The sequence below is a fragment of the Anomaloglossus baeobatrachus genome, chromosome 1, assembly GCF_048569485.1.
Source record: "Anomaloglossus baeobatrachus isolate aAnoBae1 chromosome 1, aAnoBae1.hap1, whole genome shotgun sequence".
Classification (NCBI taxonomy): Eukaryota; Metazoa; Chordata; class Amphibia; order Anura; family Aromobatidae; genus Anomaloglossus; species Anomaloglossus baeobatrachus.
In genome coordinates, this window is record NC_134353.1 from 783,529,388 (window position 1) to 783,547,125 (window position 17,738).

A 17,738-nucleotide genomic window follows, 5' to 3' on the forward strand; every position below is an offset into this window, starting at 1 on the left:
CCTGTTCCTGACCTTAGGAGGGGTGGTGCCTCCTCCCCGGACCTACGGAGGCTGTGATTGGCTGACGAACGCCGCTCAACCAATCACAGCCACTGTAATGTTCCAGCCATTTAAAATGACTGAAACATTGAATTCCAGCCCTGGCCAGTGCAGCTGTAGCACTGGCCATTGGCTGGAGCTGGGTGACCTCACTGGATCACCCTCCCCCAGCTCCACTGCTCTGATTGGAGAGATCGGCCTTGTGACCGATTTCTCCAATCACAGTGTACCTGTTGCCGGTGACCGCCCCCGTCATCGTCCCTGCAGCACGCTGAGCACAGTGAGTGTACACAGTGCAATGGCAGGGCGACAAGCTCCGGTCCCATGCTGTTATGAGACCGGAGCATGGGACCCGGAAGTTGCCGCGCTGCCATTGCACTGTACGAAAAGCGTCCCGATCCGCCGCTGCCCTCCGCGATCTGCCACCTGTCTCCCCGATCTCCTGCCCGCACCCTCACCCCCACACCTCCCGATCCGCTGCCGTCCTCCATCTGTCACAGTGCCACCGCCCCCCCCCAATCTGCTGCCCGGCCCCTCACCTCCGTGCAGCAGATCGGAGGGAGCGGTGGCACTATGACAGATGGAGGAGGACTGGGATCGTGCACCCTGTCCTCCTCCATCTGTCATAGTGCCACCGCTCCCTCCGATCTGCTGCCCGGCCCCTCCCCCTCGTGATCGGTGCTCGCCCCCTCCCCTCCGTGATGTGCTGCTCGCCCCCTCCCCTCCCCTCCCCTTTTCCGTGATGTGCTGCTCGCCCCCTCCCCTCCCCTCCGTGATGTGCTGCTCGCCCCCTCCCCTCCCCTCCGTGATGTGCTGCTCGCCCCCCTCCCCTCCCCTCCGTGATGTGCTGCTCGCCCCCTCCCCTCCCCTCCGTGATGTGCTGCTCGCCCCCTCCCCTCCCCTCCGTGATGTGCTGCTCGCCCCCTCCCCTCCCATCCCCTACGTGATGTGCTGCTCGCCCCCTCCCCTCCGTGATGTGCTGCTCGCCCCCTCCCCTCCGTGATGTGCTGCTCGCCCCCTCCCCTCCGTGATGTGCTGCTCGCCCCCTCCCCTCCCCTCCGTGATGTGCTGCTCGCCCCCTCCCCTCCCCTCCGTGATGTGCTGCTCGCCCCCTCCCCTCCCCTCCGTGATGTGCTGCTCGCCCCCTCCCCTCCGTGATGTGCTGCTCGCCCCCTCCCCTCCGTGATGTGCTGCTCGCCCCCTCCCCTCCGTGATGTGCTGCTCGCCCCCTCCCCTCCGTGATGTGCTGCACGCTCCCCCCATCTCTCACCCCCGTGGTCAGCTACCCGCCCCCTCCCCTGTCACCGCCGTGATGTGCGCTCCCTCCCATGTCACCGCCGTGATGTGCGCTCCCTCCCCTGTCACCGCCGTGATGTGCGCTCCCTCCCCTGTCACCGCCGTGATGTGCGCTCCCTCCCCTGTCACCGCCGTGATGTGCGCTCCCTCCCCTGTCACCGCCGTGATGTGCGCTCCCTCCCCTGTCACCGCCGTGATGTGCGCTCCCTCCCCTGTCACCGCCGTGATGTGCGCTCCCTCCCCTGTCACCGCCGTGATGTGCGCTCCCTCCCATGTCACCGCCGTGATGTGCGCTCCCTCCCCTGTCACCGCCGTGATGTGCGCTCCCTCCCCTGTCACCGCCGTGATGTGCGCTGCCTCCCCTGTCACCGCCGTGATGTGCGCTCCCTCCCCTGTCACCGCCGTGATGTGCGCTCCCTCCCCTGTCACCGCCGTGATGTGCGCTCCCTCCCCTGTCACCGCCGTGATGTGCGCTCCCTCCCCTGTCACCGCCGTGATGTGCGCTCCCTCCCCTGTCACCGCCGTGATTTGTGCTCCCTCCCCTGTCACCCCTGTGATCTGCTGTCCACTCTCCCTCCACCTCTCACCCCCGTGATCTGCGCTCTGCTCACCTGTCTCCCCCGTGATCTGCGCTCTCTCACCTGTCACCCCCGTGATCTGTGCTCCCTCACCTGTCTCCCCCGTGATCTGCGCTCTCTCACCTGTCTCCCCCGTGATCTGTGCTCCCTCACCTGTCACCCCCGTGATCTGTGCTCCCTCACCTGTCACCCCCGTGATCTGTGCTCCCTCACCTGTCACCCCCGTGATCTGCGCTCTGCTCACCTGTCTCCCCCGTGATCTGCGCTCTCTCACCTCTCACCCCCGTGATCTGTGCTCCCTCACCTGTCACCCCGTGATCTGTGCTCCCTCACCTGTCACCCCCGTGATCTGCTGTCCGCTCTCCCTCACCTTTCACCCCCGTGATCTGTGCTCTGCTCACCTGTCTCCTCCGTGATCTGTGCTCTGCTCACCTGTCTCCTCCGTGATCTGCGCTGCGCTCCCTCCCCCACCTCTCACCCTCCCCGATCTGCTGCCTCCTTCATCTCCTGTGATCCAGCTGCCTAGATCCATCCTGTAGGGTAACTATCCCCAATCTCACCTCCCACTCCCCTTCCCACCCATCCCCCCCACCCGCCCCCTCCCCCCATCCTCTGCCGCTCCTGCATCCACTGCGCCCTCTCCCATCCGCCCCCACCCTATCCCAGCCGCCGTCTCACAATCACAGATGCTCCCTTTATATGCCGCTGCCCCCCCATCTGCTGCCGCCCCATCTGCCGCCCCCCCCCCATCTTCCGCTGTTTTTTTTTTTCTATGCCATGGGGGTCTAGTTTCCAAGATGGGGTCACATGTGGGGGAGCTCCACTGTTTCGGCACCTCAGGGGGTCTCCAAACAGCATGGAATACGCTAATTGTCCCAGACAATTTTGCGTTTGAAACGTCAAATGACGCTCCTTGCCTTCCGAGCCCTGCTGTGCGCCCAAACATTTGAGTTCCACCACATATGAGGTATCTGCGTACTCAGGAGAAATTGCACAATACATTTTATGGTGCAATTTTTCCTGATACCCTTGTGAAAAAAAAAGCTACCTGGTTGAAGTAACAATTTTGTGGTAAAAAAGGTTTTTTTTATTTTCACGGCTCAACTCTATTAACTTTTGTGAAGCCCCCAGAGGCTGAAAGTGCTCAATAAACATCTAGATAAATTCCATGAGGGGTCTAGTTTCCAAAATGGGGTCACATGTGGGGGAGCTCCACTGTTTCGGCACCTCAGGGGGTCTCCAAACGCAACATGGAATACGCTAATTATCCCAGACAATTTTGCGTTTGAAACGTCAAATGACGCTCCTTGCCTTCCGAGCCCTGCTGTGCGCCCAAACATTTTATTTCTACCACATATGAGGTGTCTGTGTACTCAGGAGAAATTGCACAATACATTTTATGGTGCAATTTTTCCTGATACCCTTGTGAAAAAAAAAGCTACCTGGTTGAAGTAACAATTTTGTGGTAAAAAAATTTTTTTTTATTTTCACAGCTCAACTCTATTAACTTTTGTGAAGCCCCCAGAGGCTCAAAGTGCTCAATAAACATCTAGATAAATTCCATGAGGGGTCTAGTTTCCAAAATGGGGTCACATGTGGGGGAGCTCCACTGTTTCGGCACCTCAGGGGCTCTCCAAACGCAACATGGTGAGGCTAACGATTCCAGCTAATTTTCTGTTCAAAAAAGTCAAATGGCGCTCCTTCTCTTCCGAGTCCTGCCGTGCGCCCAAACAGTGGTTTTTCGCCACAAATGAGGTATCTGCGTGTTCAGTAGAAATTGCCCAACAAATTTTGGGGGTTCATTTAATCCTGCTACCCTTGTGCATATGCAATATTTGAGGCTAAATTAACATTTTTGTTGCAAAAAGTAAAATGTTCATTTTTTCCTTCCACATTGCTTTAGTTACTGTGAAGCACCTGAAGGGTTAATAACCTTCTTGAATGTGGTTTTGAGTAGCCTGAGGGGTGCCGTTTTTGGAATGGTGTCACTTTTTGGTGTTCTGTGTCATGTAGACCTTTCAAAATCGCTTCAAATGTGATGTGGTCCCTAAAAAAAGTGGCTTTGTAAATTTTGTTGTAAAAATGAGAAATTGCTCATAAACTTTGAACCCCTATAACTTCCTTAAATTTTTTTTTTTTTTCCCAAAATTGTTCTGATGTAAAATAGACATGTGGGAAATGTTATTTATTAATTATTTTGTGTCATATGTCTCGTTGGTTTTAGAGCATAAAAATTCAAAGTTTGAAAATTACAAAATTTTCAAAATTTTCGCGAAATTTCCGTTTTTTTCACAAAGAAATGCAAAAAATATCGGCCTAAATTTACCACTAACATGAAGCCCAATATGTCACAAAAAAACAATCTCAGAATCACCGGGATCCGCTGAAGCGTTCCAGAGTTATAACCTCATAAAGTGACACTGGTCAGAATTGCAAAAAATGGCCTGGTCTTTAGGGTCAAAATAGGCTTGGGGCTGAAGGGGTTAAGGGCATAGTACCTTAGTGTATGTAAACTTTTGACTTTGCAGAAAGTAATAAAAGTACCTTAAAACATTCTCTCGCTCATTATTCTGGAATTTGGTAAATATAAATAATTTTGGTTTCTAATTGACCTAAAACGGGAAATGTTTATTCTGATTTCATGTCAGATAGTGAGAAAAACATGCAGATGTGTGTTTTTAGATAGTGTATGCAAACTTCTGGTTTCAACTGAATATAGTATATTCTTGTGTCATTTGATGGCTATTTAGGTTTTGTTACAAACCGCAGAGAAATGTTTTCCAATTGGATATACAGTGTGTCCACCCATATCCTGTCCACCACCATTAACTTGAGAACAGTGGCAGCTATAGGCATAGAAGTGGTGTCTAGGTATAGTAAAGTAGGCATGCGCTATGCAATGAAACCACCTATTGAGCCACCTGGTGGAAAACAACGAAGTTAGCATTTTTATCTCGAAAACGGAACTAGATAGAGAAAAAAGTGAATAAAAAAAATTGTAGGGCATCATCAATTCAAATCGACACCTTGCATACAGAAATGCTATGATATGAAATCCATGACCCTCCCAAAACACTGAATGCTGGTCACGCATATGGCGCTCATTTAATGTTGATGCTCAAAGTAGCGAACGACAGCTGCAATGCACATCTGGACTCTGGACAGCATACTGTATCTTGCTGCACGCTGTGCAAGACATGTTTGCACAAGCATCTGTGATACGTCATCATAGGTCCTGCAATGTTGGTGGAGGGGTCGCATACACCTGCTGTTTGATGTGACCTCACAGAATGAAGTCCAATGGGGTCAGGTCAGGGGAGCGTGAAGGCCACTCCACGCAGCCACCATACCCAATGACTTGTAGGAAGGTCTCCATGAGGTATCAATTCACGTCCGCAGCCTTGAGAGTTTTACATGTTCTAATCATAGCATTTCTGTATGCAAGTTGTCGATTTGTATTGAATTGATGATGCCCTACAACTTTGTAATTCACTTTTTTTTCCTCTATCTCGTTCCGTTTTCGACATAAAAATTCTAACTCTGTTGTTTTCCACCATGTGGAGCAATAGGTGGTTTCATTGCGTAGCGCATGGCTACTTTACTATACCTAGACACCACTTTTATGCCTATAGCTGCCGCCATTCTCAAGTTAATGGCGGTGGACAGGATATGGGTGGACACACTGTATACAAAATGTCATGTTAGGCTACGGTTTAAAACATCATTGGACATTCTATGTCTCTAGCTCTTTATCTATGCCTACCGTACACTAGTGCAATATCTGCCAAATATCAATTAGATGAGTCGATGATAAATTCATCCACTTTTCTTAGTATCTCACAGTTTACTTGCATATAATTACATTTTTCACATATGGTATACAGATTTTGGATGCCAAAATATTTTCCAATTTACATCCAAAACCCAAATCAGAATTATATAAGTATACTAATAATCAGAGAACAGTGCATCCATCTTTTTGTCCTTAGCGGACATAAGCTACCACCAGAGAGCTGTATGGCAGCAGCTTATTGTTCGCTCTTCTTGCCTCATGCAGAACACAATCAAGATTGATTGTTTTTCTTTTTGTGTTGGTTTTTTTTTTTACATTTTGCATCATACATCTTTAGATATATCAGGTATAGAGGCGAGATAAGGAAGAACACAATTATAAATCTGTTTAGTGAATATCTGCAAATGAAAGTTTAAGATAAGATAAGTTTAAGATAAGATATTAGATGTCTTAAGCTGGGTTTACACACTGCAACATCTCAAACGACATCGCTGTAACGTCACCGGTTTTGTGACGCAATAGCGATGTTGTTTGCGATGTTGCAGTGTGTGAAACCTATCAGCGACCCGGCCCCTGCTGTGAAGTTGTAATCGTTACAAATCGTTCAGGACCATTCCTAGGTCCTTTGTTTCCCGCTGTGCAGCATGAAGTTTCAGTGTGTGAAGACTTTGCAGCGACTTTGTTAGCAACTTCCCTTTCAAAAGGCTGCTTATCAACGTCCCCAACAACCAGCTAAGTCGCTCTGCAGGTCCGGATCGCTGTTGAGTTGTTGGCCAGGTTTGCCTGTTTGAACGCTCACCAGAGACTTAGCAGAGACTTAGGGAGGTCGCTGTTACGTCACAAAACCGGTGACGTTACAGCGATGTCCTTTGCGATGTTGCAGTGTGTAAACCCAGCTTAAGAACACATACAACACAATACTAATGTACAATTGTTCAGTTGGGTCAAGGATTTTCCTGTTTGTATGTCAGGATGACAATGCTAGTTGGTGACATAAAACACAGATTTTGTTATATTCAGTATTCTATGAACTCTTATTGTCAAACTGGCAAGAATAGATTCGTCCAAAGGAAAGAATAGTCTGTTCTACACAGAGAACAAGAGGCTTAATAGCAAGAGTTACTTGGCTTCCTGCAATATGCACATTCTCTTATGCGAGGTGAAACCTCAGACGGTATTTGATCCGAAGCCATTTTCGATTCAAATCCAAAGCCAAGATTTTTTAAAAATCCCTTTCTGTAATAGCATCCACCACGTCTGCAGAGAAGCATGCATGTCCCACTTTCTCTAAACCTCTACAGCCTCACATTACCATGAAACGTGCCTGTCTGCAAATACACTATATGGAGTTTTCTTCTCTAGATTTGTTTCATAGAGGTAGCGTAATAGTAATTATAAGTTCTTTTTTCATGCACTTTTGCAGCAATGGAAAGTTTATGATAAATAGTAAAGCATTCTTAGGAATGTTCTTCAAGAGGACATGGGCCAAAATTCATAACAAATGCCATGTATTCTAGATAAAACAGCTCAAATTTGCATTAAGCAATGGCAGTACTGTAACAATGTTACAATGTAACAACTCTATACACTCTGTTAGGCTGTGTGCGTACGCTGAGTTTTTTTTTTAATGCATATTTGGTACAGGTTATCTTGCAGATTGTTGCCCAATTCTGCATGTCTCTCCTTATGCCAGCAAAGTCAATGAGAATTCTGAAGTGCTGTGCGGACATTGCTTCATTTTTCCATGCAGTTTGGGTGCAGAAAAAAAATTTGCAGCATGTCAATTGTTGGTGTGTTTTTAATCCTTCCAGCCATGGACTTCACAAAAAAAAGGCATTGAAAAAAAATGCAATATTATTTGGCCCCTTTACTTTCAGTGCAGCAAACTCACTCCAGAAGTTTATTGTGGATCTCTGAATGCTCCAATGTTGTCCTAAATGACTGATGATGATAAATATAAGCCATCTGTGTATAATCAAGTCTCCCTACAAATGCACCTGCTCTGTGATAGTCTGTGTTCTGTTTGCAGCCAAGAGGCCCATGATCACTCTGGATGAACTGCAGAGATCTACAGCTGAGGTGGGAGAGTCTGTCCATAGGACAACAATCTAGCCTTTATGGAAGAGTGGCAAGGAGAAAGCCATTTCTCAAAGATATCCATAAAAATTGTTTTTTAATATTTGCCACAAGCCACCTGGGAGACACACCAAACATGTGGAAGAAGGTGCTCTGGTCAGATGAAACAAAAAAAAAAAAATCAAACTTTTTGGGCACAATGCCAAGCAATATGTTTGGGGTAAAAGCAATACAGCTCATCGCCCTGAACATACCATCCCCACTGTCAAACATGGTGGTGGCAGCATCATGGTTTGGGCCTGCTTTTCTTCAGCAGGGACAGGGAAGATGGTTAAAATTGATGGGAAGATGGATGGAGGCAAATACAGGACCACTCTTGAAGAAAACCTGTTGAAGTCTGCAAAGGACCTGAGACTGGGACGGAGATTTGTATTTCAACAAGATAATGATCCCAAACCTAAAGCAAAATCTACAATACAATGGTTCACAAATAAACGTATCCAGGTGTTAGAATAACCAAGTCAAAGTCCAGACCTGAATCTAATCGAGAATCTGTGGAAAGAGCTGAAAACTGCTGTTCACAAACGCTCTCCATTCAACCTCACTCAGCTCGAGCTGTTTGCAAAAGAAGAATGGGCAAGAATTTCAGTCTCTCTATGTGCAAAACTGATAGAGACATACCTCAAGCGACTTGCAGCCGTAATCACAGCAAAAGGTGGCGTTACAAAGTATAAACGTAAAGGGGCCGAATAATATTGCACGCCCCAATTTTCAGGTTTTTATTTTTTACAAAAATTTAAAAATAAGCAATAAATATCATTCAACTTCACAATTGTGTCCCACTTGTTGATTCTTCACCATAAAATTTAAAAATTTTTTTTCCTGTTTTCAAGTGCACTATATGGTAAAATGAATGGTGTCATTCAAAAGTACTACTTGTCCTGCAAAAAACAAACCCTCTTATGGCTATATGGATGGAAAAATAAAAAAAGTTATGGCTCTTGGAAGAAGGGGAGGAAACACTAAAGAGCAAAAACAAAAAATTGCCATGGCACAAAGAGGTTAAAATGGGAGTCGACGGGAAAGCTACAAGAATAGCCGGATGTCTTTTGGAGCATTTTTCATTGTTTTTACTTAAAGCGAACCTGTCACCAGGTTTTTCCCTTATGAGCGGTGGCCACCACCAGTGAGCTCTTAAAGACAGCATTCTAGAATACTGTATAGAAGTGCCCAGGCCACTGTGTAAAATGTAAAAAAAGACCTTATTTTTCATACTCTCCTAGGGGGTGGTCAGGTCTGATGGGTGTCGCTGGTCATGGATTGTGTTTTGCACATTATACAGGGCAGCCTGTGCACGTATATACAGTACTCTAGAATGCTGTATATAATATCGCACTGGTAGTGGTCGCAGCTTATAAGGAAAAACCTGGTGACAGGTTCCCTTTATATCACCACTCGAACATTTTTTTTTCTCCTCTGGAGTAGTTCTTTTAACCTAAGGTCTTCACCTTTTTTTGGCGTCGCTATGGTCCCGCGGCGCCATTTTGTAACCATAACTTCTGACTGACCAGATGGTGTCTAAATGCATTTCTATTAGAGTCAGAATGAGTCCAGAACAAGGCTGTCTTAGACTTGCATTGAATTGTGATCTCCGGCCACACTAGAGCATCCGGCAGGCCACAAACTGCAGAAAACCATCTGGAGCGGCACGGATAACAGATGAAGATGCAGAAAAATGAGTAAAAGACAGGGGCAGGGAACTTAGATTTAAAGCAATACTCCAGTGGTGAAAAAAAAAACCCTAGAGTAGTGCTTTAGAAAACCTATCAATTTATTCATTATTCAATGAAACAAAAGAAAAAAAAATGGACTTGAAAACAACAGGAAAAAGGACTTCACAAAATGTCATGAGTAAAAACTCTTCAAGAAACCCAGGTGGCCAAAACTGCAGGAAAAAACACTCAGGAATTTTTTTTTAGAAAAAATTACAGAATTACAATAACCAGTTAGACAAGTTACAAAATATAGAAGACTTTTCACATCAAAGGAACTGCAATAATTAACATTTTATCATCTGCAACTAAGTAAATAGATGAAATGAAATAATGTATGCAGGTCGCAAGTTCTTGTGAAGGCATCACATTGGTATTTTTTCATTCCATAAAGTAGCATGTAATATACATGGCTGTCAAAATATCCTCTGAAATATCTTTGATCTTGACATGTCAGTATAAACAGAACCACTGATTACCTAACATGTCTCTGGTAATGGACTAGTTTACATTACATGTCGTCTACATATCAGGCAATAGAGCAGACTGTCGGCTATGGAACACACGGGCATGAAAGAGGAAAGTAAGGAATGGCAGACTTGAGCAGTGTAAGCATGTCGGCTCCTCTGGAAATTTTAAATATTACAGTAAGTGTAGTGTTGCACAATTATAAGCACCCAAGGTTTTAAACCCTCCAAATCACTCAAGCTAATAACATCAATAAAGCAATTAAAAGTCCAACAACTGATCAACGACCATGAATACATCTGATTTTAGGGAATTGCAAATTACCCAAAGCCCCTATTTTAATGTAGAACTAAAAAAAAGTAAAGGCAACCAACCAGTCTTATTGAGAGGAGCACAAATGTGTTATATGAAAAATACTGGATTTGACAGTAGAATTTGGATGCTGAATATTTGGGAACTATGCAGTGTGTCCACCGCCATTAACTTGAGAACGGCGGCAGCTATAGGAATAGAAGTGGTGTCTAGGTATAGTAAAGTATCCATGTGCTACGCAATGAAACCACCTATAGCGCCACCTGGTGGAAAACAACGGAGTTAGCATTATCTCGAAAACGGAACGAGATAGAGAAAAAAAGGGAATTAAAAAATTGTAGGGCATCATCAATTCAATACGAATCAACACCTTGTATACAGAAATGCTATGATATGAAACCCATTACCCCCCCAAAACATTGAATGCTGGTCACGCATATGGCGCGCCTTTAACTTTAATGCTCAAAATGGCCATTGTCAGCTGCAATGCACATTTGGACTCTGGACAGCATACTGTATCTTGCTGCACGTTGTGCAATATGGTGGGTGACACATTTGCACAAGCATCTGTAATACGTCGTCGTAGATCCTGCAATGTTGGTGGAGGGGTCGCATACACCTGCTGTTTTATGTGATCTCACAGAAAGAAGTCCAATGGGGTCAGGTCAGGTGAGCGTGGAGGCCACTCCACGCAGCCACCATACCCAATGACTTGTAGGAAGGTCTCCATGAGGTATCGCTTCACGTCCGCAGCCTTGTGAGTTTTACACATTCTAATCATAGCAGTTCAGTATGCTAGGTGTCGATTCGTATTGAATTGATGATGCGCTACAATTTTTTAATTCACTTTTTTTCTCTATCGCGTTCCGTTTGAGATAAAAATGCTAACTCCGTTGTTTTCCACCAGTGGCACTATAGGTGGTTTCATTGTGTAGCGCACGGCTACTTTACTATACCTAGACACCACTTCTATTCCTATAGCTGCCGCTGTTCTCAAGTTAATGGCGGTGGACAGGGTATGGGTGGACACACTGTATACATGATCCAAAATTAGAAGAAAAATTGTCTAAAATGGCAAATCAGGGATGCCTTATTTACTTGTTGCCCAAAGTCCCATTCTTTCGAAAATTGTATCTTAACTTAAGGACTAAAGGGGGCTTTACAAGCTACGATATCGTTAATGTTTTATCGTCGGGGTCACGTTGTTAGTGACGCACATCCGACATCATTAACGATATCGCAGCGTGTGACACTGACCAGAGACCTTAAGCGACCTCAAAAATAGTGAAAATCGTTCACCATGGAGAGGTCGTCCCAAACTCAAAAATCGGTAAGGGTTGTTTATCCATGTTGTTCATTGCTCATGCGGCAGCACACATCGCTATGTGTGACACCGCAGGAGCGAGGACAGTCTCCTTACCTGCCGCCGGCCCCAATGCGGAAGGAAGGAGGTGGGCGGGATGTTACGTCCTGCTCATCTCCGCCCCTCCGCTTTGATTAGCCGGCCACTTAGTGACGTTGCGGTGACGTCGCTGTGATGCAGAACGTCCCTCCCCCTTGAAGGAGGGATTGTTCGGCAGTCACAGCGACGACGCCAACCAAGTAAGTACGTGTGACGCTGCCGAAGCGATAATGTTCGCTACGGCAGCGATCACAAACAATCGCATGCGCGACGGGGGCGGGGGTGCTTACACGCTCGATATAGCTAGAAATTGCAAGCGATATCGCTACCGTGTAAAGCCCCCTTTAGTCATTGAATTATAGGCTGTAAATTATGGTTTTGTGTGATAGTTTATCTGCGGTCCTGTTTTTATTTACATGACACACTTTAAGAATTATTTCTAGCTTATGTAGCTTACAATAACCTATGTTCTAATATTCAGGGACTGAGTCCTGGTTGTTATGACACCTACAATGCAGATATTGATTGTCAATGGATCGACATCACAGATGTAAAGCCTGGAAACTATATTTTGAAGGTGAGGAAACATTGGATAGATTATATTTTGTAGATGACAGTTAGCACACCACCAGAATGCTGATGAAAAATAAACATATTTCACAGGTCAGTGTGAATCCAAGCTACTTGGTCCCGGAATCGGATTATTCCAACAACATTGTCCGCTGTGATCTACGATATACTGGCAATCATGTATATACTTCTAGCTGTACAATTACTCAGTAAGTATACGTCTTTAAAATATTATAAGCAATTACATTGTCATATAACCTAATGTATTTGATTTTCAGGAACTCATAAAAATTAAAGTGGTTTAGCATACGTCTGAAACACCTGTGCGATATTAGGTTCAGTACATGTGGAGATTTCCCTTCAAGATATAAGAATTTAATAGACATGTAACCTTTCTATTCATGGATGTCCCTAGTGTTTTGGGGAGCTTGAGGGTTTAGCAAAATTTAATTCTTTAAATGATGGAGCTTTACTCCATTGTAACACAATGAGACGAACACTGCTTTAATGAGGATTCATACAAAATCCTACAAGAAACAGATTTCAATCTGTCTGGTTGAGATATCTTTCGACTCTTTTCCTGGATGCGGTCCAGCTACAAAAGTTGTTTTTTTTTGTCTAGAACTAGAATTATTTCTCTGACTCACTCCTTAAAAACTTCAGTGCTTAAACTGAGTCTGTAATATCTTCAAATAATAGGGTTTATAGCAAAACTTGCAGATACAAAGCATAGAAGAAAGGTCATTGAGAAATAATGGGACACAACAAACAAAAAAAATGAAAACTATAACATTCTTTGGTTATAAAAGTCAGAAGACAGGCAGTCTTCACAGTCAGTAATATATTATTTTCTGAAATCAGTGTAACAGCAACACACTGCTTGATTGGATGCAATAAAACAAAAAAGGAAAAATATTTTTTTAAAAAAATATATATTATGGTTTGGAGTCTCCAGATCTGTGCAGGTTTATGTGTGTCGATGATTTCAGACTGCAAACAAACCCTTTGTGCAGTCTGATCTCACAGAAATTGATTATTTCTTTATAGCGATCCCACATATACTGACTATAGGTTAACAAGAGTGGACAGAATCAGTCCAATCTGTGGTTTACAGCCTTGAACTAGAGGCACATAGGTCTACTTGGATGTACAAGGAAAATAAGTATTTAATACATTGCCAATTTTCCCATCTACAAAGAATGGAGAGGTCTGTAATTTTTTATCATAGGTACACAACTGTGGCAGACAGAATCCCCCCCACCAAAAAAAAAATCAGTAAATCACATTGTATGATTTTTAAGTATTTAATTTGCATCCTATTGCATAAAATAAGTATTTGATACAAAAGAAAAACAGAACTTAATATTTGGTACATAAACCTTCGTTTTCAATTACAGAGGTCAGACATTTCCTGTAGTTTATGACCAAGTTTACACACACTGCAGAGATGATTATGGCCCACTCCTCCATATAGATCTTATGTAGATCTTTCAGGTTTGGGTCTGTCACTGGGCAACATTGAGTTTCAGCTCCCTCCAAATATTTTCTATTGTCCTTGGGTCTGGAGACTGTGTAGGCCACTCCAGGACATTTCAATGCTACTCCTGGAGCCACTCTTTAGTTGTCCTGGCTGTATGTTTTGGGTCATTGTCATGCTGGAAGACTTAGCCATGACCCATCTTCAATGTTCTTCCTGAGGGAAGGAGGTTGTTGGCAAATCAACCCTCCCTTCAATACAGTGCAGTCATCCTGTCATCTTTGCAGAAAAGAAACCCAAAGTATGTTTTCACCCCCATGCTTCATGGTTGGGACGGAGTTCTTGAGGTTGTACTCATCCTTCCTCCAAACATGGCGAGTGGAGTTGGTATCAAAATGTTCTATTTTGGTCTCTTCTGACCACAAGCCTCCTCTGGATTATCCACATGGTCATTGGCAGACTTTAAATGGGCCTGAATATGTGCTGGTGTGAGCAATGGGACCTTGGCGTGCCTTGCAGGACTTTAATCCATCACGGCGTAGTATGTTAACTATCATATTTGAGACTGTGGTCCCAGCTCTCTTCAGGTCAATGACCAGGTCCTTCCATGTAGTTCTGGGCCGATACCTGATCTTTCTCAGAATCATCCTTACCCCATGAGGCGAGATTTTGCACGAGCCCTAGACTGAGTAAGATTGACAGTCAACTTGTTTCTTCCATTTTCTAATAATTGCACCAACAGTTATTCCCTTCTCATCAAGCAGCTTCCCTATTGTCCTGTAACCAATCCCAGTTTATGCACATCTAAAATTTTAACAATGGTGTCCTTAGATGGCTCTTTGGTCTTGGCCATGGTAGACAGATTAGAGTGTAATTGACTGTGTGAACAGGTGTCTTTTATACAGGTAACGAGATCAAACAGGTGCAATTAACACAAGTGCAGAGTGAAAGACCTTCATAAAGACAAAATAACAGGTCTCTCAGAGCCAGAATTCTTGCTCATTGGTAGTTGATCAAATACGTTTTTCATGCAACAAAATGCAATGAATTATTTAAAAATCATACATTGTGATTTTCTGAATTTTTGGGGGGATTATTTCTGTCACCATTGAAGTGTACAGTATCTACAATAAAATGTACAGACCTCTCCCTTCTTTGTAGGTGTGAAAACTTGCAAAAATCGGCAGTGCATCAAATACTTAATTTCCTCAATGTATGTGTAATATACACATATATCACATTATATATATATTATATATAATTTATAGCCGTGGCAGTAGTTGGGATTGTGTATTCTGATGACCTATTGGAATGCAAAGTGCCCAAATATAGTTCTTGTAGCGTGGCCCACTTCTGTGTGGGGAATCCCTGACCCATTTTGCCTGTGACCAATTCAAAAGGAGATTAGTTTGAGGATCAGGCCTTCATTAAATCCTTGTCCCCATCTGCCAATTTTTCACCTGTATTTTTTTTCTCGTTCCACAAGTCATGGCTTTTTTTTTTTCTGTTGACATAGTTGAACGAGGGCTTGCTTTTGGCTCCCCAAGCTGTAGTTTGAAAGATACCATTCACTTTACCATATAATGTAATAATCAACAGGACCTCATCCTATTCTCCACAATTACATTATGTTTATTTTCAGAGGATTGTTTTTTTTTTTTAGACAACATTCAGTGTACTGTGAAAATCACGCAGTAACTTGATGCTGTATGTTGGTAAAATTACAGCAATACCAAATTTCTAAAGTTTTTTTTTTTTTTTTACTTATGGCTTATTGCTTTTAAAAATGTGGTTGGTTTGTGTTACCATATTTTAAAGAGACTTAGGGTATGTGCCCACAATCAGGACTCACTGTTCTGGAAGCAGCGAGTCCTCACCTGCGGAACTGTGAGTCTTCTCCGCAGGAGACCGCAGCTGCTTGCACCAATGATTAGAGTTCAGTGCGCTGCGGTGTAACACTTGTGTTCTCCCTATGAAGGGCGCAAGCGATTCTGCAGCAAACAATTAACATGCTGCGGTCTGGAAAGACGCACCGCAGGTAAGTGTTTGCTGTATAAAAAAAAAAAAAAACAAAAAAAAAAAACAAACAACAAACAACAAGCACAGTGGGCATGGAATTTTTAGAAATCCCATCTACTTTGCTTGTACTGTACAACGCAGAGTTTTAGACGCAGCTGAAGAATGCTGCATCCAAAACGCTGCAAACGCTGATCATGAGCACGCACCCTAAAACTTTTCTATTTCTCGGTTGATAGAGTTGTGTGATGGCTTGTTTTCTTGCAAGGCAAGCTGTAGATTTATATTGGTACCATTTCATTACATACAACTTTTTATCTGAACTGGCATTTTTAATCTTGCTTTACAGTATATAAATGAGGGCTAAAATTTTATATTTTGAATAATTAGACTTTTATAGAAACACATCCATTTTCAAATTTACGGAATGGGAAAATGGAATGATTTTCTTTTTTTTTTTTTATATTTAACATTTTAAGAAACTCACCTCTTTATCCCACATAGAGAACTTCGACTTGTTACTTGGTATTGCTGTATATTGAAACATTAATGCTCATGAATCTTGCCTGGCACAGCACTTCCCCTTGCTTATTTTTTTCCAACATAGAACTTCCTCTCCCCTCGCTAAGTGTTAGTGACTTTATGAATATGGCAGGCTGACACACTAAGGCCCTATGTCTATCTCTCAGATCCTAAGACTTAAAATGGGGCTGGCTTAGCTAGTGTACTCAGCCAGTGCCCTTCATACACATCTGACAGCAATGGAGTTTTAATATAAAATGTATATTAGTAACATATTGCTTTCAGTTTGACATGCATTAAACTACTGTAATGAAGTGAAATCCAAGGATGTACCTACCACAGAGGTAGACAATGTTCCAGTTATGATAACTTTGGAAGAGGGGTCACTGCTCTTCCAATGTCTACTCAATCCATTTTCGCAGTTGAGTGAAAGAAAAAAAAAAATCAAACCCCTGCATAAGTTTGCTGTCTTTCCAGAGGAATTGCACCGTTAAACTGTGAAGTGAGGAATAGTGGAAAGGGTGATTGGAGCAGAAAAAAAACTCCACTAGATCAATTTGTCCTAGTTGGTCAAACTGTGAATCATAAATAGGATTTATTTTAATTTTTGCCATGGGCCCACTCACTTTAGACATCCCATGACTGTGGCTAATAACTGTTGCTGTATGTTCTGATGGTTAAATTGATAAAGGCAAGGTTGCTTGCTAGCATCTTGTGGTCACAGTCCCATCATTATGGATTACACAAAGTTTTTCATTTTTAGTATTTGTGGATACTTCTTGCATTGTCAAAAAAAAAAAAAAAAAAAAGAGCGTGTTTGGGTACTCAAATGTAGAACAAATAATATGTTCTTCCTAACCGGGAAATTTGGGAACATGACATTTTATAGCATATACACATTTTAATGAATTGTCTGTTGTGAAACTAGTAAAAAAAAAAAATTTAAAAAAAAAAAATCTAAAATTGAGAGGAAACAAGCATCACCTCGCCCCCCCCCCCCCGCCCCGAAAAAAAAAAATAAAAATCTTTTTATGACATTGGAGACATGAAAACCATTTTCCTGGGATAAAGTATATTTTTTAATTCCTATTTCCATGAAGAAAGCCAGTGTCTTTCATGTGAATGGTCCTTACTGGCAAGCACAGAACCATTTTTCTTGTGGAGTTGTGAACGTCAAGTTTCCATTTGGATAAATAGAATTCATTCTGATCAGTTTGTGCTGGGTATTGCCAAGTAGTTCTGAAAAACTATTCTGATCTGAAAAACAGCATTACCACTTGTATAAAAAGTCAGTGTCCGTGCCAAGCCTCTTGTGGCATGTACCTATTTTAATGAACAAGTTTTGCACATTCCAGAATTTATATATAATATATATTTTTTTTTTTTTAAGCGAAGGTTAAACAGTGTTTCGTTTTTT

At 43.3% G+C, this 17,738-nt stretch overlaps 1 protein-coding gene across 1 annotated transcript in view; it reads left to right on the forward strand.

Annotated features, from left to right (window-relative positions):
• The window catches only part of LOX (lysyl oxidase), a 117,185-nt gene that overhangs the window by 91,759 nt on the left and 7,688 nt on the right, over positions 1–17,738 (forward strand). Inside the window, exons 5-6 of the mRNA XM_075324962.1 lie at positions 12,218–12,313; positions 12,400–12,515. Coding sequence (XP_075181077.1) covers positions 12,218–12,313; positions 12,400–12,515 — 212 coding nt within the window. The remainder of the gene's footprint in view (positions 1–12,217; positions 12,314–12,399; positions 12,516–17,738) is intronic.